The 23,070-nt window shown below is 41.7% G+C and overlaps 2 protein-coding genes across 4 annotated transcripts in view; one reads left to right on the top strand and one right to left on the bottom strand.

The window, feature by feature from the left end:
- Positions 1 to 6,706, top strand: part of LOC139284120 (transmembrane protein 132D) — a 28,596-nt gene extending 21,890 nt beyond the window's left edge. The window contains exons 5-9 of the mRNA XM_070904295.1: positions 973 to 1,116; positions 4,132 to 4,337; positions 4,605 to 4,869; positions 5,104 to 5,295; positions 5,390 to 6,706. Of these exons, the coding sequence (XP_070760396.1) occupies positions 973 to 1,116; positions 4,132 to 4,337; positions 4,605 to 4,869; positions 5,104 to 5,295; positions 5,390 to 6,706 (2,124 nt within the window). The remainder of the gene's footprint in view (positions 1 to 972; positions 1,117 to 4,131; positions 4,338 to 4,604; positions 4,870 to 5,103; positions 5,296 to 5,389) is intronic.
- Positions 6,707 to 7,778: 1,072 nt separating this feature from the next.
- Positions 7,779 to 23,014, bottom strand: glt1d1 (glycosyltransferase 1 domain containing 1). 3 transcript variants are annotated; one of them, XM_070904473.1, is made up of 13 exons: positions 22,818 to 23,014; positions 22,323 to 22,474; positions 22,071 to 22,176; positions 20,907 to 20,958; positions 19,949 to 19,985; positions 18,656 to 18,712; positions 14,060 to 14,158; positions 13,313 to 13,373; positions 12,674 to 12,680; positions 11,287 to 11,330; positions 10,687 to 10,807; positions 9,971 to 10,069; positions 7,779 to 8,304 (listed from the first exon to the last, which is right to left on the bottom strand). In XM_070904473.1, the coding sequence occupies exons 1-13, from the start codon at positions 22,883 to 22,885 to the stop codon at positions 8,158 to 8,160; spliced, it is 1,050 nt and encodes a 349-aa protein (XP_070760574.1). In that variant the 5' UTR covers positions 22,886 to 23,014; the 3' UTR covers positions 7,779 to 8,157. The 3 variants fall into 3 exon arrangements, with proteins under 3 accessions (XP_070760574.1, XP_070760572.1, XP_070760573.1); XM_070904471.1 differs by lacking the exon at positions 12,674 to 12,680 and adding an exon at positions 12,173 to 12,235 and having other exon boundaries at positions 10,687 to 10,870; positions 13,324 to 13,373; XM_070904472.1 differs by lacking the exon at positions 12,674 to 12,680 and having other exon boundaries at positions 13,324 to 13,373.
- Between the last annotated feature and the right edge of the window lie 56 nt (positions 23,015 to 23,070).

Genomic DNA, 23,070 nt, shown 5'->3' with positions numbered 1-23,070 from the left:
CATATCCATCTGCTTCAGTTTCATGTTTTGATTATCCATGCATGCATTCAAATGCATGTCTGTACAAACACACACAGAGCAAGTCAGAGAGGCACCTACTGCTGCGACTACTACTAATAATTATATTCATATCAATTCATTTTAACAAAACAACTCACCATTACATTCGTACATGTGCCTAGAAACAGGAAAACCCTTTATGGAATGGTGAGTGGACTGCATTTATATAGCATTTTTATCCAAAAACGCTTTATAACTCGCTTCTCATTCACCCGTTCACATACACACACACACACACACACACACTCACAGTCTGATGGAAGTCACCTACCATACAAGTTGCTGGCCTCACCATCCTGAGCAATTGGGGCTCTGTGTCTTCCGTCAGGTGGACAGGGGACTGAGGGATTGAACAACCAATCCTGTGATTAGTGGACTCTAGCTGCCCTATTAAATAATACATAAAGCATTAAAGAGCAAGCTGTACTGTATATACTATATATATATATATATATACTGTATATATGTAGAGATTATTCTTAGTCCACGTCCATGGCTCTACTTATTTAATCATGTTTGAACTGATATGACATCGCTCTGAGGGACATGCCTGTGCAGAAAAGTCCAAAATTAGCTCTTCCTTCCATGTGGTGACCTGGCCATCACCCAGCCTTAACTCTGCCCCCCCCCCCCCCCCCCCCCCCCCCCCGATTCCCAAAGGGGGACCAGCCGTCTTACCTCATCAGGACTGCTGAGTCACCAACTCACACTTCATCACCCCTGTCTCTCCTACCTTCCTCCTTTACTTTCATCCCACAGCGTTCATCCCTCTTTGGCACCACATGAAAACATCAGCTAGATATCTAAAATGTCAAATGAAAATCAGATCAAATCATTGTATCTGATTTGTCATTCCATGGAAGTAAGCAATATATATATTGACTTTGGCTGATTTTCCTGGCCTCTCTGCAGGACACAGAGATCCTGAATACAGCTGTTCTGACTGGAAAGAAGGTGGTGATGCCTGTGAGGACCGTAGCTGTGGAAGAAGATGGAATAATCACTGACGTGTCTGACTACACTGACTGTACCTCCAGTGATGAAGATGCACTCAAGGTAGGATTTACTCCTCCTGCTCCTTGTTACATACCTCCACATACAGTCGAGGCAACAACAACCTCCACATCAATGTAACATCATTTTTTGTTTCTTTGGTTTCACACATTCCAAGTGAAATGGTTTTACTGTAGCGTAAATAAATCTTAAGGCTATTTCATAATGGGGACACACTGACAATCACAAGAGGTGAAATTGCTCTGAATTTTTTTCAATTACTGTTTTTACACCTTTTTATTGAATAATCATTTTCGCTGCAGACTTATTGTGTAAAAAAAAAAAATGTTCAAGCACTACTGGTAAATAGTCACCTGAGAGCAAAAGTGTGTTCAGCAGCAACTAATGGAAGAATGTGAGATGTTTGTGTTTTGTCTGCCGGCCCTGACGCTAAGGGGCAGGAGGGCAATTTGGAGTGGCTGTTAAGACAACGCTCCATAGAGGCAAGGTTGGTTTCATGTGTGATGGTAAGGACAGATGCGGACAAATAAGTTGTACCAAAGTCACCTCTGCTCTCTGTCTCTTTTCCACATGGTAAAACAAACTATTCGCTGGGCTCCGACAACATGGCCCATCAATCACCGCGACAATGAACGGCCGCCGAGCTAAATCTCTCACCACAAATGACCTCAGTCTGCCACTGTGCTCCCATCCCGTGACTTGTCCCTTTTATCCTGTGGACCTGAGCACGGCTGACTGCCAAAAGCCAGCTTTGTTTACTGATGAAATTGAAAGTCAGGCCACTGGCCCCTGAGGTCAGAGGCTGTGGATGTATTTACTCAAGGGTAAAGTGCCATTGTAAACAAAGAATAAAGACATGCAGTGGATTCCAGTCCTCTAATAGTTTTCTTTGCTGGTAAAATATGTCCCAAAGCAGGTTTAGCAAGCAACACCTTTCTAGACTAATAAATAAAAGTAGTATTCTGTGCTGCTCCATGAGGAGATCACAGTACGGCATATACAGTAAGTGCTCATGTATTAAGTGTAAATGGGTGTCAGTTATAAGAAAAGCAGGATTATGTGAGGATGTCAAGAGGCTGGATGTGGCCAAAATCATTCTTTTCAACCCTGTAATGGAGCCGTCTTTACTGTTGTTCAAAGCTTACTGTAGCTCTCAGTGTATTCGCTGACCAGAGAGCAGCTTCAGTTACAAATATTCCCTTTAATCTTCTTAGTCGAACAGCTTGACTCAGATATCTTTTCTCTTCTGGTGTGCCTGAAGAGTATCAAATCTGCTAGTGATAGATGGGGAAGGATTTATCTAGGATGGATAGCTCGTGTGACAAAACAAAAGCAAAACAAAGTCTAATCTGCCGTGATGGAAAGGTTTTTCAAATGTGCATGACTGACGGAAAGACTTAAAATGTGAACAGGCGTTCCCTTTGTCAGTTGAGGATTGAATGACACTTGAACATTTTAAGCAGGGACATATTGTGCATAGATGTCTATTTAGTTGATTAATCAGGCCATTTTATGGCGTGGCATAGCAATTTGACTAACTGATTCACGTCAAGCCTGAACTCAGCGTAAGGCCTGAACTTAATTTGACCCTTTGCAATAGATATATTCTTTCTGCATACTTATTAAAACTTATTTAACTTATTTTATGTGCACACGGAAACTACAGTCACAGTTGTGTCAGTGAAGCGTGCATTTCAGCACTTTTTTTTAAATTTCTGCCTGTCTTTAATACTGTACGCAGTGGTGGAAGTCAAATCCCATTTTAAATAAATATCTATTTTGACACCAAAAAACACTGAGGGATATTCTTGGCTGCAGAATGAGATTGTGACGAGGATGAGTGGGCGGATGACACATTAAAATGGCATTCCCTTTTAACCGATGCTTCGGAATATTATTTGAACGCGGCTCATGGAAGTTCAGCGGAGCTCTTGGAAGACGCTTCTCTGAAAAAGACAAAATGAACAAAGTGTCTTAGATCATGGATGACTGGTTGACTGCCTCCATGCCGAATTAAAAACATGAGAACTCTAAACGACTTCACTGGAACTAAATCAGGCCTCGTCTATTGTTCCATACTTGCATTAGGAATGTTACCTAACAACTGTTCAAGGGCTTCAGTGCCAGATATTTTAAATCGGCTGTTTGGACACAAATCAAGCTTATGATCATTGCCAGAGAGAGGTCACAGCATCTCAGAGCATCTCGGTTTGCAGCTAGGATGAGACTTAGTGATGTTGTCATTCTAAAGCTTAAGCTCTGGTCATGACTGACGCTCAGATGCAGTGACGACACAAGAGCCTCTCAAAAATAGCGAGTCCCTGTGACAGCAGGGATCACAGGGATCCTCTCGCTAACTGTTGGGTTGACGCGAATGAGAGCGGGAATCTATCAGCTATTTGTATTCCTCCTTAGGCTATCTGTCAAAGTCACTAAACCCCCCCTCCATTCCCCTGCGCACTTCCAGGGGCTGGTGACTGAATTTCAATGCTGCGTTAATTATCCAATTTGTTTAAAGCAGTGGCTGTTGAGAGGACCAAGGAAAACCTCCTGACTCGTGCCTCAGAATGTCCATGAGATCTTTGAGCAGTCGCCCAAACTTGCCAAGGTCACCTTTGAAATTACGGTGTAATGAATGCACTTGGCTGTGAAGGACTGATGTTCAGCACTGCACCACATGATATTTTGATTTACATAAAATTGCAATGCTGCCTCTTCCCAACGCTTCGGACCGGTGATCATCGCAGTAGTTTATTACAGCCAGCTGACATTACTATGGTAACACATGCAGTGCAAAACTGCCACAAGGCCATTTGTTGTTGTAGGAATTGCCTATTTGTTAAAATAGTGACTTTTATGAGAATATTTGATTATTTTTTGTCATTGGTTAGATGACTAACATCTCCTTCAGTGACAACAGTCTCACTCTGAGTTTGATATAGATTGTTTACACAAGCGCACTTACAGACTCTTTGATATTATCAGGGAAATTAAAATGATAAGATATTAATGTTCTGATGGATTGTCCCCTTTTATATATTGTTTCCTCCAATCCAGGTGTCGGACAGGTGCGACTATGTTTTCGTGAACGGCAAAGAGACGAAGGGCAAAGTGAAGATGATGGTGAACTTCACCTACAGCTACCTAAGCGCTCAGCTCGAGCTGAACGTGTGGATGCCCCGACTCCCCCTCCAGATCGAGGTGTCAGACACAGAGCTGAGCCAGATCAAAAGCTGGAGGGTACCCATACTAACCTCAAAAAGGTGGGACACACAAATAAAACAAACCTTTGTTTAGCCCCTTATTTGAATTCCAGATGGGATTTCTAGAAGCATCCTTTGGACCATAGAAATCCAAATCATATCTCTCCAAGGGTTTAGGGTTTGATTCCATTACATAATGTACTGCAATATCTCAATGTGATCCAATCAAGCAAAGAGACAGGGTTGAGTGATTGAAGTGTAGCAGGTCAAAGCATTTGCCGTGTGACAGGTGTGACCTGCACGTGTGTTTTTGTGCTCATGTCCCAGAGCTGGCTGGAACAGTGAAGAAGACGACAGGAAGGGGAAGGGCTGCATGCTGCAGTTTCAGCACGCCCTGGTGCGGGTGCTAACTCACTTTGTGGCAGAGCAGGCGGATCCTCGGGATCCGAAGGCCTATTTCCTGGGCTCTGATTGGCAAGTGGATGTCACAAGGCTTGTTCGATACTTCATGAAGGTGGAGGACCCTCGAGTTGCAAGGCTGCAGGCAGGAAGGGTGCTGTCAGGGCGAGACCTCGGGACCACCAACATCCAGGTAATACCCTTAACTACTGCTTGGATTAACCTTGGCCCGCACAGCCGGTGACCAACGGCACAACAAGAAGCAGCTAGTCATACCCTGGATGGGGTAGTTCACTCTTTGAGTAGACAAAAGTTGGATTGAAGTTTTATGAGTGCACAAGCTTTACTTTAAACCTGCTGAACTGAACTGAGAGACAGTCTGAGGCACCCTAAAAAATTGACTGCATCTGATATTGTTCTGTGACAGGTGTTTTCTCCACTGTCTGACGCAATCTTGGCTAAGACAACTATCAAAGTCGTGGATGACAAAGTGACCATCACAGATTTGGGAATCCAGCTGGTTACAGGCCTCTCCATGACTTTACAGCTCAGTCCTGGAAGCAATAGGGCCATCCTGGCTACCACAACCACGCAGGAGGTTCTGCAGAGCCCCAAACAGGTAACAGCTGTGATTTTGCTATGAGCTATGAGTCTACTATGAATTGTAGAATAAAAACACTGATACAATTTCTCTCTATTTTCTGTTCTTTCAGAAATCTTTGATCAGTGCCTGGGTGCAATTCAGTGATGGCAACCAGACGCCTCTCGACATTTATGATCCTGCTTACTACCGGTTGACAGTGACATCTCTGGATCAGGGGGTGGTGTCAGTGCAGGGCACGCCTCCGACTGTGGTAGCAGAAGGTGAGGGCGAGGGAGTTCTGGTCAGAGTAGAGATGTCCATCTGTGAGGCCTGCCAGAAGTCCAAACGCAAAAGCACTGTGGCTGTGGGCAACGGCAGCCTCAAGGTTAAGTTTCAGGTGAACAGCCGGCGCCCAGACGGCAATACCAGCAGCATCGATAGCAGCACTGTTGGCAGCAAGGACAACAGCAGTGACTACGGGAACGACGGGGAAGAGGTAGACAGCGAGAGGAAGCAGTCCCAGGATCTTCCACCACGCAGCTCAACCTCAGATAGAGAGGACAGTGCCATACAGAAGGTCACAACCGCAATCAAATCTACAGAGCGAACCTTCATGACCAGCGGCAGCCTTGGAGGAGTGGGTAAGACCAGCAATTCAGGAAACCCCAGCAGTCCTACCAGCGTGATCAATATCAGCATGATGAGCAGCCCCAGTGACAGCAGCAAAGCATATGGCTCAGACAATATGATAGTGGAGGATATGAGCAGTGTTAGCTTTACTAGCACTGTGAAGGCCCCTGGGAACCTGGTAAACTATAACAACTTCCCCACCAAGGTGAAGGTACCTGGGCAGGAGACAGTGGAGGTAGAAAATGGTGGTGAAGAAATGTTGGTCAACAGGCCTCTCACAGACTTGGAGATTGGCATGTATGCTCTGTTGGGTGTCTTTTGCCTGGCTATCCTGGTCTTTTTGGTCAATTGTATCTCATATGTTGTTAAATTCAGGCACAAGAAGCCTCCCTCTCATGGCCAGGAGCCAACAGGGCACAGGCATGACTGGGTATGGCTCGGCACAGATGCTGAGCTGGTGATGAGCGTGCCAGGCAGTCCTGTCCAACAAGACTCCCAGACTACAACCACCGTCATAGACATTGGGCCTGATAAGACTGCCTCTCTGTCCAGAAGGCCCAGTTGCCTGGCCTCTGTTACAAACTCTCCCCTCAGCTGCGTGGGCTCCCTCAGGAGCAAACCTATGCACACCGAGTCCCTCCACTCGCCCACCAGCAAGAGAAAGAGAGTCCAGTTCACCACCTTCTCCACTCTGGAGCGCCAGCATTCGCCACATCTCCCGCCCAGGGAGAACGGCCATGGCATCCACTGGGTTGGGAAGCAGGACAGTTGTGAGGAGGAACCAGTGGCCATTACAGAGCCTGGGGACCAGTTATAATACAGAACCTGATCAGACCTCACATGTACAGTAGATGTGGCTTTGATCACCTCAATGCCTTTGTTAAACTTCAATAACTGTCTAGAATATGTGATTTTGGAATTACCCTCCCCTACATTTCATTACCTATCAAGGCCTTTTACATGTACATGTACTGTATATTATTGTTAATATGGAAGTGTGGATGCGTATGGTAATGTTTCAGGCGATTGACCAGATGGACTCTTACACAATGTTTAAAGCCACCAAATGTTAATGCTGCATGTGAATATCTACTTCTCTAAATTTTTTCACTCACATGCTGGTATATACAGTACAAAGTCACACTGAAACAGTATCCCAAATAACAAATACAATATATTGATTACCAGTTATAATACAGAACTCAGTCTGACAGATATGGGTTTCACCAAAAATGTGGCTTTGATTAAACATAATACTAACTAAATGGGTGTTTTGTATTATGCAATATCCAAGACCTATTTGTTTGTTAATTTGAGTTGATCTAATTTTCATTTGAATTTTATTTTCATTAAAACACTATGATCTTGAATATTACCTTTCACCTGATTTTCTATGTTAAGAACCTACCATTTATTTTTTTAAGAGGCAAATGAACTCTGGTAACAGTATGCAGGTCAGCTACTGTTTGTCTAGATTTACAGTTGCATCAAAAACTTGAGAGAACATTCACATTTTTCTAACCAGCCCATGCCCCAATGTGTTGCCAAAATCAACCTTTGTAACAGCAAATTACAAGAACCTTTTGTGCCCCTCTGCCCTTTAAACAAATTGACTTTTTGCTGGGCCCTTGAATGTGTGCAACCCAACCATTGCACTTTATTAAAAATGGATGTGGTAGCATACACACTGGAAAGAAAAGAAATATTGGAACAGTTTTTTAGAGAGTAGATAAGCTGATCCTGCACTGCTGTGAGGGAAAATCAAGATGTAATGGCATTTTCAAAATTGTGTTAAGTATGACAAACAGCTATTTTTGTCTTAATAGAGGGAATTAGAATTTTACAACCATCATACATTTTCAGATCACCAACCAGTCAAAAACAAACAGTGGAGCTGTTCATCTCTTTTATTAAGTAGAATGAATAAACAGAGAACCCATGTTTTTCTATATTTATACTAAACCATAAATAACAGTCCATCATCCATTGCAAATTCATAAAATATATCAACCAAGACAAACAACAATTTCTACTCTAGATCTTTGGTTCAAAGTGCTCTGCAGCATAATTTCCATCTGGCAGTGCAGATAAAATGGAATTATTTTGTACAGACATCTTTGTAGCCTGATTTCTTAAAAGACTGTGAATAAAGACACCTGTGATAATTATATCTATGCAAGGTAAATACACCAGTGTAATGCCTTGTTCTCTGTCGCTGAAGTTCCTGAGAAAGTATTCAGAGTGGGGCTGAATGCTGTGACCTTGTGCTCAGAGCAGAGTGTCCACCAGCCGCTGGTAGGTTTCTCTCTCCTGTTTCAGGCCGTGATGCTCTTCCACGTAGAGTTTTCCATTCCTTGCCACTCTCTCTCTCAGCCCATGATCTGACGACAGCCTCTGAGATTGATGCACAAATTCCTGGCAAGGATAAAGGCAAAACAAGTCTCATTTACTGCCAACTGCCACTTAAAGCTTGCCATTGAAGTTGCCTGAAGATATGTTTTTTTTTAAAACATAAAAGATAATCCAAGGCACCAGAACAGAACTCAGATAAAAGCCTGTGCACTGATTAGTAAATACTTCGAAAATGTCTGTACATTGCCAAAGGATGGAGATATTTGTGGCTCCAGATCCAAATAGGCTGTCTAATAGACCTTTTCAGTCTATCCTAATAGCTGCCACCTCTCATTTGCTTACGAAGAAAAGGAAAAACAAAGTGCCGGCTACAGCTAGATGCTACACCGGCTGTCACAGGGACATGGGGAGAGGAAGATGAGGATATAAAATGATGGTGCCATGGCTGAGCTTTGACTGAGATGCGTTGTATCCACACAGCATCCTGAATCCTCGTTGCTCATCTGTTGGCCCAGCAGACTGAGGAAATTCTCCAACAAAATGAAGTGAAAGTGCCTAAAAGTGTTCCTGCAACATGGCAGCCAACATTTACTGCAGCAAAGAGCCAACGGGCGCACAAAGTTTTAGCCACTGCCAGTCAGCAGGCCAATTCACTATACTTCACTTCACTGGAGTGATGTGATTATGTCTGGAGAGGCTCTTGGTAGGAAACAGCTCTTCTGTATGACCATATGAGAGCTATAAATCCTCAGCAACAGGATTAAAGCTCAACTTATGAGCAGCGTGCTTATAATCACTTCACTGTTAGTGCAAATTACAGAGCCAGGCAGGAAGTGCCATTTTTCCCTTTAAAGCTTTCAAGTGCTTGTGTGTTTGTTTCTTTTGACACATTTCTTGATACCTATACTCCTCATGTAATTACTTTGAAGGCTTAAAGAACCAGAAACACAGTCAATCAAAAATGAGAGAGGATTTTAAAGCAAGCAAAACAAGTCTTGAGTGTGATCCACGGCAAGGAAAAGTTTTGGCTGAAAGACTAGCACTCGCTGCCCATCAGTCCTGGCTGAGGTCATGGTTTATCCAGCCCAAGTCGATGCAACCATCTGTGAGAGCTTCCTCCTGGCAGCTCAGCTGAGCACACGTGACATACCGCCCGGCTCCCACTGCAGAGGACTTATCTCCTCCGTTACAACAACATCACGCTAGAGCATGGTGTCTTGACAGCACCAAGCCCTCTGCCAATTGGCCTTAACCTATGTTATTCTCCTTTTGCATCAAACCTCATTAAATATCAGACTGAATGGTTCTCATGGGAGCTCCCCACTTTGCACTTTCCTGCGTGCTGCTCTGTGTTGCATCACTGTGTGGTAATGTGGTATCTTTTCTCTGTCCCTGAAGGCTGCACTTTTTGATTCTAATCTAAGCAGCTGAGGATACGTCAACTCCTTCTATTATATTTTACCTGCTTAAATTGGACTAACGATAAGAATTTAAAGTACAAAGTTTTTGCAAAATGATGTAAAGTTTTCCTACTTTAAATGATGAGACTTTTACAGATAAATCTCTGCCAGGAAGGGGACATACACATCTTCAGCCATCCTGAAACAGTGCTTTAATGCTACATATTAGCAGTATGTACACTTGGTGTGTATGCAATATATCCTCTCTGTAGCCCATCAACACAATCACATGTGGTGACCTGTGTTTATCAGTGTTTGTCATTATATACCTGAGGAGACGAGTACAGCAGGCCATTAAACTCATGCTGCACTACGGCTGCATTTCCTGGAATGTCCCTGGCCAACACGGGTACCCCGAGATCCATGGCCTGTGGAGCAGAGAGATTAAACACTCGAAAGTCGCTGAGATTTACAATGTCACAGACAAACGTTAAGCACCCATAGACTCACTCATTCTATCAAGCACTAAAGCACCTTGGAAATTGTACAGCTCGGTTATTCTGCTCTTCAGTGCCTTAGTTCACTTACAGAATTAACAATCTGTATCAGCTAATACCTTCAGCAGGTTGCTGAGTGAAACATGCTAGCACACTAATCAGACTTTAAGCCTACTGTGGATTGTCTTAATCGACTGTGTTTAAAGGAGATTAAGTGGATTTGCAGGTTTTGCTAACTCGGGAATGGGAAGATTGGAGTCAAGCAATTAATTTGGGTATTTGTCCCTGAAGTGGCCAGATAACATTGTAGCTGAGCAAGAAACATCGAGATAAGGATTCCTGTAAATATTCACATCGTTTAAATTTTTCAAGGGCTTTGGGTGGCGAATTCTCAGGATATACTCTGATAAATCAAATTCTCATTAGCACAACATGATTCTGCACCACACTGCATGAGCTATACAAAGATAAAATTTTGTTTAGCAGCTGAATTGCTGAAGCCAGGACATGCTATAGTCCAGTTATCCACAAGCCCTGAAGATGTTTACCTCCAAGATGGCTGCTGACATGCCCTCTGAGACGGAGCTGTTGACCACGGCGAAGCACCTTTTCATGGCAGCATGAAGCTCCTGTTGGCTCTTCTCCTGGGCCAAGAAGACCCCTGTTGTTCTGCAGAAGCAGTGGCAAAGCTCAGTTCTGCGTGACTCAGGGCTCACAGAGGCGTGAATGACGCTAAAGGGCAGTGACAAGCTCAGGGCAGGAAACACAACTGCGCTATGTGTGACATGCACACAGAGTCCAGGTAAAGTCCTAACCAGAGAGGGCAGCTTCCTGCTGCAAAAGCCTTTGTTGTGGTGAAGGCCGTTGGCGAAAAACTGAGAGATCAGCCACGACTTGAGAGTGGGAGGACAGATTAAAAAAACAGAGAGGATCTTGGCGCTCCCCTCAGATTTTCATTCTGTTCACATTATGTCAAGATAAATGTAAAATACATTTGCCTAGATAGTTTCTTGTGCCACATGGGATTAATAGAAGGATAAGCAGACTTCAAGTTTCTCACAGTAGCAAAGTCTTGGCAATTAGACTGTCAGAATTCTTTGATGAGATGTGAAACTGCTAAAGAAGAGAGAACAAAAAAGAAGGCTTACCTTTCAACAACATCTACCACTTCAACAGTAAGTACAGGATCAATCTAAGAGAGACAGAAACATTACAAAGACAAGTGAAACCCTTTATCTGAAAAACCTCTGTTTTCATTAAGGATGCCAGCAATGACTTAATCGGGAGGATGAAATAAACAATGGCAAAATTAATAATTTCTATCTTCAGCAAATCATTCTCTGAAAATCCTGTATTTTTAGAGATTAGGGTCAGGGTGGGGTGGGTGGCCAATCTGATTAATTGCAATGTGGGATTTGCGTGCATTAGCCTGCCCACAGAAAAGTCAAAGCATAGCAATTTAGGTCAAAGATGCTGCCAAGCAAGCTGCTACTTTTTTTTCTTTTTCATGTTATAGCTCATGGAATTTCTAAATGGAGTCTGCTGTAAAGCACGTGTGCATTCAAATCAAAGAATCTAAACGGAGAACATTTTTGTATCCGGGTGTAATCTGGGATTTAGCAGACATTGTGAAACCAGCAGGGGATAGATCACGATAAAGGCTGTATTAACAAACACAAATGATTTAAGCACTGTACTGACTCTGTGCTGCTCCATGGTGGGGAAGGATGTGACCAGTCAGCAGCGGAAGACTATATCAATGTTTTCGTTCTTCTAAGTGCATCTGTCATACCTTTCCTGTTTTGTCATAATGGCAGTGCTGTCTTGACCTTTGCCACATATTCTCTCTTTTTTTTTTTTTAAATAACAAATATTAAGCCTGCTAACTTCCCAAGATCACCTGTTATTATTATGTTTTTAGAATAATCTTAAGATTTATTTAATTTAATAATAACACAGAATATGCTACACAACGTGGTGCTTGATTAAGCCAAGTTACGGAGGAGTGAGATGTGTCACTGCTGACAAACTGACCTGAATTTTCCTCTTGATGACAGATGCTGTGCAGCCAGAGCGCTTATTACTTGAATGAAGTAGCTGTGGATTTGTAGTACGTCATGACAGTCTGAGCAAAGCATGTCTCACTCTAACTTATGTTTTGTATGTTTACCTAATTGAATCTGTTCAATAATGTTTATGCTTAATCAAAAGTGTAATCCTGTAACTCTCAAGGGAAAGATCTGGTGGTCATACAAATACATGTTGATCAAAATAATACATGGCTTTTCATTTCTCAGACAAACAAAAGAAGCAAACGTGCGTGCTTCCACTGTGATTCAGGGGTGTCGAGATGAATCACACGTCTCTGCTTCCACTGAACCATTTCATCAAACAACAACAAAGCATAGCGGAGCAAGAAGCGGCAGTAAGACTGTGTATAAGCCCCTGGCCATGTCTAATTGAGTTGTTTTTAAGCAAACTAAAGCAGAACATACCTTTTGCCTGACACCACTGTTTCAAAGAAAGAGCACAAACTAAAACACTGTGCATTGAAGTCATATCAAGGAAGTCAGGGGGAAGAGAAGATGAAGACACACACATGCAGAGAAATCAATGAGTGAGGAAACAGTTGTAAGAGCACTGAGGCTGCTGCTGTTGATATGACGTCTATCTGCAATACTAAGCAGAAAGAAATTCTAACATAAATGTGTTTCTCTCCTCTGATTTCTGGCTTACTGGCTGATAAATTAACATCATAAATCATGGCAGGCTATATTATTTGACTGGCTTGACATTAAGTCACATAGCCTCCATGGCTGTAATTTATAGCAGCACATGTCCAGATATATGCCCATCCCTATGTATTAATATGAGGTAGCTCTATACGGGTCACCAGTGAAAGGCAAAGAGCTAATGTGGGGTAGGCAATGCATCTGTATATCAGCCAGCTAGTCACAAAAAAGAAAACAGGACCACGACTGCCGCTGCTGACCCTTGCACTGTTTGCAGAAGATTGCCATTTCCTCCCAGTGTTAATTCCAGCTAAATCCAGTATCTCTGCCACATCCAATTAGAGGATGCCTGAATTTCCAGGGAAGGTTTCTAGGTGATTTCAAAAGTACACCGAGTCATGGTACAGAGGGAGACACATGGCAGGTATGACTGTAAAATGACTGTGTACTTACCTTTGGCCCAATAATGACCAACACATTCAGTGGATTCTCACAATGCCACTCTGAAAGACACAAAACAAAACAGTTTGGGGGAATAAACAACAGCAGCATGTTTTTTGCATTCTTGCTGCGATCGCTGAGCGCACCATATGCTTGTAATTTTAAGCATGTGGATAGTACAATGCAATCCCAAGAAGTGTCATGTGAAAAGCCACACATGTAGTTCTCCTATCTGGATGAAACATTAATATACAATTTGACGCCCTCTAGTGCCGTCTTATTACCATAACTGTGTGCTATGAAAGAGGATTCAAAAAAAGAAGACGTTGCTGATCAGTGGGAATTCTCACAGAACATATTAGACACATAGAAGACACATAAGATAGCCATCTTAAAAATAAACACCATAAAAAGGCAAGACTCGACAAGATAACAAGTGTCTTTGTGGGGCCAACTTGAGCTGCCAGAAGAATCTCATTGCACTTTCACATAAATTTTCAATTGGCTAGAACTCAACAGCAGAGATCTAACCTCATTCCTAATTGATGAGCACTCTGCCTTTACTATAGGCTGCACAGAAATACAGTCAGAAAGGCTTTGTAAGTTTAGTTGAACAGGCTGAAAACGTGCCAACAAGAAACACCCTCCCCTCTTTCAGCTGGCCTACTTGCTATGTTACTTGGCTATGTTTTTTTATTAGCAGTAAATATATAAAACATGTATAAACATAATAAATTACATGGTATACCTGAAAAAACCTCCACCAGATAGAGGGGGTCCTTGACTCTTCTGAGGCCACAAACCAACAGGAAGACACGCAGCTCATCCACATGCTCGCTGCTTACACCTGGAGAGAGGCCAGACACACAGAGAGACAGCACCACAATATCAAAACACTGCATAATGAACATCCCAAGTACATCGGCAGATAATGAAAGCAATACATCACCCAAGGTCATGAGGAAAATAAGACAGCAGTGACTAATGTGCTCGCACAATTCTCTGATCAGAGTTGTAACACTCAGCAGGGAAATAGTCTGCTGAAACCATTGGAAGGTTGCAGCCTAATCAGTGTGTAATATGGCATCACACCTACAGCGCCAGAGATTTTGGATGCTCACTCAATAGCCCTAGATTAAAATTAGCTAAACCAACATCATCCTAACAACATTTTGACCTTGCTTTGATTGAGAGGCAGAGCCACTACATCGTCTCTTTTTCCAGATCATCCAACTTTCGCAATCAATCCAGAGATTAGTCAGAAACTCAAAAAATATAATCAAGGATCTTTTATTAACACTACCTACTAACATTATCTTGAGTAATCTGGTCATGATTTCGGGGAAGAGACATTGCTGTTGAGTTTTTCAGCGCTCTGAGCAACACAAGCCGAGTGCCATTTTGTTCCATTATATTCGAGAGAAGGCAGACATCTCCAAAACTGGGCAACTCACACCAAAACAATCTAGATGGATAAACAGCACTGCACATAAGAGGAAATCTATGGGTTCTTGATTTTGGGGAGAACTTTCCCTTCCAAGCCATAATGCCCAGTTGTTTACAACGTCTGAGAAGGCAGTTAAAGTGAGGTTGGTGTGACGGCAACACTTCCAAGGTCGATGTCTGCTGGCTAAATAGAAGAACATTCATTTATACCAAAACAAGCACATGTACGAGGAGATTTGAGTTACCGAAGTGTCAAAATACATTTCGAATCCCTGACTGTTTATGTTTGACGATGACCCAAAAGGATAAATTATAAATGTTGAGATTGTACTGTTAGCAATGGTTTGCTGTGCAGGACCAAAATTACAAAAGTACAAAATAAGCCCATAACAAAATGTGTTTTGAAAGTGTCCGTGACAAACCGAGAAACAAACCATTTGGAAAATAATACCACAGACATAAACAAGCACGTGCTTAAAGCACAGTGACAGTCGAGTGAAATCCCCTGCTGCCAGATAAGTCCAGATCAGGAGGCTGAGGCAGCTCTTTTAATGCTATTAAAGAGCATCTTAAAATGACAGCGTGGAGTCTGGGCATTGACCCTGATCCTTGGAGCCGATTGTCAAAAAAGCTTTTCATCGAACTTCCTCGCGTTGATTCTTAGGGTGAGAAAGCACATCAGCTAAGGGAAACAAACATGTCACTACCTCAGAACAAGATGCAGGGAAATAATGGAGGAGAGCTGGAATCATACCAGAGCACAGACCTGTCAAAATGAGCAAGAAATTCAAAGAAATAATAAAAAAAAAGAAAAGAAATCATCTTTCCTTGGGGGGAGAAAAACAAATTGTACAAATCATCTGTTGTGCCAGCTGTAATCTTTTCTCTCTCTCTCTCTCTCTCTTTGCAGTTCTGTGAGTTCTATGCAAAACTCATTTTTGTTCGTTTGCCTTTGATTTCAGAAGGGCATTCTGAACAATCCCCTAATGCTTTAATCAGAGTGTGTGTGTGTGTGTGTGTGTGTGTGTGTGTGTGGGAGCACACATCCATCTGAACAGCTCCCGTTAATCTCCTGAGTGGCACAGGGTGACACAGGGAACAGTGGACACAGTCATGACAACCCCATCGAAAAAAAAGAACGCAGAAAATCACATATACTAACAAAGCTACACGGGGGAGATATAATAAGCCAATTAGCATTATGTCTCAGTTTGAAAGAGGTTTGACAATCAACCATTCTACGTGTATTCTAGGTATATGTCAGGTTTTAAAGCAGCTTGTGAGTTCCAGAGAGAACAATTGTTTGTGCCCAAATTGCAGGTGCTTGTCACAAATCTGAGAAGTCAGAAGAAGTTTGGTCGGTTTCCTTCTGTCCACATCGGGACCGTCAGATATCAAAACCACTGAATGAATTATACATTACATAAAACGTTGAAACAGGGGGCTTGACATTTGCCTTCTTTAAATAACAGGCACAAACAACCAATACAGATCACAAGAACAGTTGACTGCGGAGCATGAGTAATCGTGCCTGTGACCTAACACTTTGGGGCAAGCCAAGCATTCAGAAATGTGCGTTTGAAATATCTTCAGCCGGAAAAACACATTGCATTGTTTTTGCATGAGCAGAAGATATGCCAGTGATCTATTTTTAATGTCCATAAATTTATCAAACAGTCTGAAAACTCATCATTGTAATATAATCACCAAGGAACATGAGGCCATTTTCAAGCATGACATGCCACCCTATGGCACAAACACTGTTCCTTGATCATGTTGCCACACTATAAGATGACCTGACATCTAACCCTTGCCTCATCCTTTAGCTTTTATTTACCAATTCATATACAGACTTCACTGAAAGCTTCCTGTGTAATGTATTTAATAATTATGCTATTCCCCAAGGACCAAGTAACTGGACAAGGTAACAACAGACCCCACGCTTGTTTTCCCCTCTTCCTTCAGTGATTCGAAGCATCGCTGCTCACTCTACAGTGCTGTTCCTTCATGTATCCCCTTAACGCCACCTCTACAAGGCACACAGCAGGGGCCACCAACAACAACACGCAGAGTGGCTTTCATGGGCTGACAGCTTCTGGATCGCAGTGCTGAAGTCTGTGCCTTTGGAAGGTACATGACACCTAAAGGATAACACAGACAGACATACAGTAGAGTCGTGTATCTTCAGTCAGGTAGGCGGTGGGTTGCTTTGCCTTTTTTATGTTATGGGGGTCTTTTTACAGCGTGCCACTGCAACACTGGGCCACACAGAATATATTTATTCCCAACACCTAAACCTTCACACACCTTCATTAAGCTAGCCTATATACAATAAACTCTAACCCTAGAGTTCGCCGTTTAGTAAGGCTTAATTAATGTCACACCAGAATTCAGGTTGCAGCAGGAGTCACTTCTGTCAGACTGCGTTGTTATGGTTGAGGAAAACTAAAACACAACATGGGACATCTGATCTTTTAGATAATAGAAAGCTAAGACCACAAAATGACAACTAAACAACACTTTTTCAGCTTTATGACAACTTCAGCACAGTTATCCCCACAAAAGCACATTCAAAACAATCGAGTATAGACTGCAGAATCAGTTATCACTCTATTTGAATGTAGCTCCCTGCCTTGGGGTCGCATTCACTCGTCCTTATTACATGCAAACACAATCCAGAGCACGTGTTACCTTGTTCTCACTGTGGTGGGAACGCTGTGGCAAGAAAAATGCAAATGTTCTCTTACTGATATTAAACACATCTGACCCGCATCCATGAAAAATGACAAATTAAAACAATCAGACAGTACATATACAGAAAGTGGAACAATGTTTACAGCTCTAAAAACATCTGTGAGTCAGGTTACAGTGCTTTCATGACACCTGAGCAAAGGCATAATAGTAGTGACTCCTATTTCAAGTATAACAAATGGAGAAGTGACTGTGGGCAATTAGTATTACTTGCACCGGTTGTGAAGCGTGGTGACAAATGACCCTGGGCTGGAGAGCTATTAATCAATTGTCCCTCTCTGTACTCAGCCGTGCTCTCTATGAGCACTAATGTACCTGGGATGGACGTCATCTTGCAAAGTCCAATTTAAAGTCTCCAGGCTGTTTATGGTTTATTGATGCATCTAACGTAGCACAGAGTAAATTTATGCTTTCTGATTGGTACTTTTCAGGTTGGGGGTGTATGAATGTGTTCCCCGTCATACTCCCAGTGGTGCTCCACCACCCTGCTCTGCACTGTCTCCGACTAATAGTGGAGGCGAGGAGAGAAGGATGTAGGCTAGAATATGGCTTTTATGTACAATATCGCAGTTACAAATATGTGACACACCTGTGTGAAGCTGGTCAAAACTACACCAATAAAACCTATTTTACAAGGGAGCTTAGGTCTCAGTGTGCAGGTACCTCTCTGTTTTATTGCATCCAACACTGTATCCAGCTCCCGTCCCACTAAGGTTTTGTGGATGTGCACACAACTGTCCCTGCTATAGCTTGAGATATAGCCTTAATAATTAAATGAGACACAAGCTGTCAGCTGAGTTTAAATGCTTAGACTGACTCAGTGCCTGACCATAAATTACTTGCCAATAAAAAAGTTGTAGTTAAAGAGCACAAAATATCAAGCCAAAACACAGCATGTCCAAAGTATGATAAATACTATAAGGCAAAATGTACGATTCAGTCCTGCTATGAAAGGGCCAGTACACCAACCGCAATAATAATACTAACTTCTATTTGTTTACTCTGGATGATCCACAGACCCCCCTCAGAACAGCTTTTGTTGGGAAATATTTTCTACTGAAGGCAATTAAATAAAGAAATAAATAAACAAACCTGAAAAAGTCCCACATTAGACAATAGCTGGAATGAACTGAAGCGGTAACACTACCTGAGCTCCTCAAGAATTCCGTCCAGCAGAATTTCTCACTCACTTCTGTCTGGATACCTTTAAAACAAACACAGGCACAGTGTTGTTGGTAAAGCTTATACTGTACATCAACGCTATCATCCATTATGCAAAAACTATTTAACCAGTTTTTTTTTAGTTAGATAGATACATGAGTAAATTCAGAATTGCTTTCCTGATCTTGAACTAGATTAGTGTTTGTATCAAAAAAAAAAATATATGAAGAGTGTATTTACAAAAACAGATAAATGCCATTCTTAAAATGAATAAACCAAAACCAGTTTGATTGATATTCCCTTGAGTGCACAATAAAATAAATGATTAATGAAAAGTAAATAATGTGGAGACATCATATCAGAACCTCCCGACAGCAGTTTGATTGATATTCCCTGGAGTGCACAAAAAAAAACATGATTTAGGAAAATAAATAAAACATTGATATCTGTTTTTGGAAATTAACCCTTCATATGTAAGGCAAGGCAACATTATTTGTATACCACATTTCATACACTGAGGTAAATCAAAGTGTTTTTCAGGATAAAAAAATACAATAAGGTAGAACAATTTATAATTAAAACACACAGGATGATAAGATAAAAAGAAAAAAAGACAGCACAGAAGGATTAGAAAAGTGTTAAGTACATTAAAATACATTCATGTTAAGAAAACGTAAAGAGATATAAATATAAAGTATTACAGTGCAGATTGGTGCTGCCCTGGATTTTTTTTAGGAAGCTCTGGCAAACACAAAAGGTTGCTTCTCCATGCTTTGTTCTGACCCTGGGAACAGTAAGTAGACCAGCACCTGAAGACCTGAGGGGTCTGGCAGGTTCGTAACAGTGAAGGAGGTCAGAGATGTATGAAGCTGTATACAACTGTATGTAAAATAAACAAAATAGATTTTATATAATTTAAAGGCATTATTTTGTGTGGTCCATGTAAAAGGCACTTCAGTGTGATCACTATCTGATGACAAGCATGAAAAATAAGCTTTCACTGGTCTGGGCTCAGCCATGCAGCTGGCCCAGGGCTCTCCTCTAATCTATGAAGGGACACTATTTGCCAAACAAGACCACTGGTGGGAAGCAACATGGAAGAGTGATTTAGGCTGTCCTACATGGCACGCTGGCCAATGGCAAGAGCAAATACAACTCTGTACTGCAGACAGCATGATAATGGAGGGAAAAATGTCAAAGCTGATTAATGCAACACTTCAATGGCGAGTCAGGGATGCACATCATCAGGCGAGGATACTCATCCTCAACTCAACCTTACCTTGAGGCTGGACATAGATTTTACTGCTCTGGGACAGCTTCAGAGAAAAGACATTGGAGAATTCTGGTTAAAACAAGTACCAAAACACAAAGAAAAGTGTTTTAAATCAATCAGTAATTATCGGTAGTGTTTGTTTATACAAATTATATTTGATTACTAACTTCTTCTTTCTCTTTATATCAGACAATAGAAACAGCCAATTAACACTCTTTGTGCTCCAAACACATTTAATCAAAATCCAAACTTTAAAAGAGAGTCAGAAAAGCAGTTCCTAAGATAATGGGGTGCTACAAAATAAATCAGAGGGAATAGAAAGGAAATTGACTGGATGTTATCACACAAGATCCATCCCCTATGTGTGTTTTCTGTCACAATAAAAAGCGTGGTGATGCCTCTCAGTGCCTGTCCTGTCTGCCTGCTGTCAGCACTAAATGGCAGAGATAAAGCATGCCACTCGCCTCAATCTACGGCTCTACGGCTGGAATCTAATCTGAAAATAAAACACGGTAATATTGTTTTAATGCCAAACTATTACGGGACAGGGCAGGATATTGTGTTTGTATAGTAAAAGCCCTTGTGTTCTATTTATTGAAGCTGTCAGGCTCCTGCTGTCTGTTGATGTGCCATAAAATGCAAACACAAAACTTTTGCTCTCACTACTTGATTTTTCATGGTAGTTGTGTAATACATGGGCCAATATTTTGTTTATCACTTATCACAGTCTTGTTAGTTGCTAATGTGGGGGGTGTAGCCTAGCAGGCAGTCATAAGCATACTGACTAACCAGCAATTAGACTCATGCAGATATTTTCTAGCAAAACTTAAATGTAGAGTAGGACTGGTAGAAAACATATGGCACATTGGACACAGACTTGCACATGCAACCATCAAGCATCCATTCTTATTTGATATAAACTACTGCAGTTGGTTTATTCAAATACAAAAGAATACAATCATACCAAAAATAACTCTGCCTCTTCTTTCAGTTTGTCAGTAAATGCAACTGCGAACCTGATAAAAAAGAAACCACTTCATTATCAGTCCTGTGAACGCCATTTCAGTAAAACAAGAATTTTCATTGCTGACAGTAAGTTTTAGCCTTTTACATGCAATGACAATTCTGACAACAATATTGGAAAAAGCAGTGGTAACAACAGTAAAACACAAAAGTCTCCTGGCTGAGACTGAGTACGTGAGAGCAGAAAAAACACTTGTGGTTTGAAGGCAAAGGATTTAAGGATGAATACACCACGAATACAAAAGAGGAAAACAAAGGGAATGTAGCGCAAAAAACAGTGGGGAGATATTAATTTGCGTGTGTGTGAGCGTGCATTATTAAATGGGCCAACAGGCTCAGAGTGGTGACTGAATTTCAGGATCAAGGTCTGTGAAAGAAGGCACTAACAGCGGGAGGTGCATGGATTCAGATATCTGAAGTCATGAGACCTGGATCTCCCCAGTTCTCCCAGCAGGCAATAATCTCCTTAGATTTACTTGATGGATGCACTGCCATCTATTTTCATCATAATGATAACAGAGTCACCAGGGCCAAGCATCAGGGCATGGGACAAGATATTGATAAGCCTGTGTGCACCTTAACTTTTCAACGTTAAACTAGGGGAGGAGGGAACACACAACCTGGACTTGCATGTGCTCAGCCTTATTCTTTCACGCCAGTACTCTGCATGGAAGCTCTTGAAGGGATCCAGTCCTTTTTTTTTTTCTCATAAAATAATTGATACCCGAGTCAAATGCTTTGCAACAATTTAATATTTTGAATTGTCATGTAACAACACCAAAAGGATGGATACTATCCCTACAGTACATTTAAATGGGCCAACTATGCAGTAATTTATGGTAATATCCCATTTATTCCCACGGGTCCCAAACAGTTTCGTTCTGAGTTTGTAAAACTATAAAAGATTTGCAAATACAAATTGTGACTAAATTATAACGACAGTCGCGAAGAACACAGCACATATTTTCACAAACTTTTTCAAAGACGTTTTAGAAAAGGCGTACCGTCTCGTGTGATGTGTTGAATCAAGGAGTAAAAATGATGTACTCAATTCTGAGCTATTTGGAATTAAATGGGTAAAAATAGTAGTTTGCAGCAACATCACCTGGCTTTCAGTAGCACCTGCTCCATAACCACACGCTTCTGCTCAACTTTCACATCTTCATTTATGTCTGTACCGCCAAAGATAACGCCAAAGGGTACTTGGATGTCTGGTGTAAAGGTTAGACATAAAACAGAAAGGTCCTGACATTTGACAGGTAGCAGTATACTTGTAGGTCTACTATTATGTTGACAAAACAAATGACTGATGGTACGGAGATAAGTAATTAGATCACATAACAGCAAGGTTGTTTACCTAAGAACAGTCTGCCTGCTCTGAACAGATGAATGGCCAGTGCACCCTCAAATGGAGGATTTCCAGATACCACGTTTGCCACCTCAGCAGGAGACTGAAATTCTGCTGCATCTCTGAGCTCACAAGTGTGTCCTGCTGATTCAATGTGGGACCTAAAGTAAAAGAATGTGGTTGAATAATATATAGAATATGGATGGCGAGTAGGAGGACAGGGTAGTTAAGCCAAGTTACAAACCTTAAAACCAACTTTATCTCAAACGCCTTTTGTTCTACTCTACACTGCTTCCTGCTTCATCTTCCTAAATCAACTTATAACTTATTTAATACAGTCATTGAACAGTTAGGTAGGCGGTTTCACAACAACAGCTTTATTTTGAGGTAGCTCCGCTGAACAGTTAACTAGCCACACTACTATTACCTAATGAAGCCTCACCAGGTAAATAATAATTAGCAACAGCTGTTGTAGCTAATACACTTAGCAACAACGTAAATTACCTTATTCTCTCAGCTGTAGTGTGGTTCCCAGTTTTTGGGCTGAGGCAGGCAAGAAAGAGTAATTTCATATCTTCACTAAAGGCTGAAGAGCTAACTAGTTAACATGTAAACATTGGTGGAACCCAGACACACACGCAGGGCCTCTATGTACTGTTTTAGTAGCCTCGCTTAACAGGACTCCTATCACATTTCCTGAACCCATGCCTGCTAGCTCATTACTTGGCAGAGCACCCACGCTTAACATGTTTACAAG

The sequence above is a fragment of the Enoplosus armatus genome, chromosome 4 (assembly GCF_043641665.1).
Source record: "Enoplosus armatus isolate fEnoArm2 chromosome 4, fEnoArm2.hap1, whole genome shotgun sequence".
NCBI classification, from domain to species: domain Eukaryota; kingdom Metazoa; phylum Chordata; class Actinopteri; order Centrarchiformes; family Enoplosidae; genus Enoplosus; species Enoplosus armatus.
This window is presented reverse-complemented; position numbering and strand designations above follow the sequence as displayed.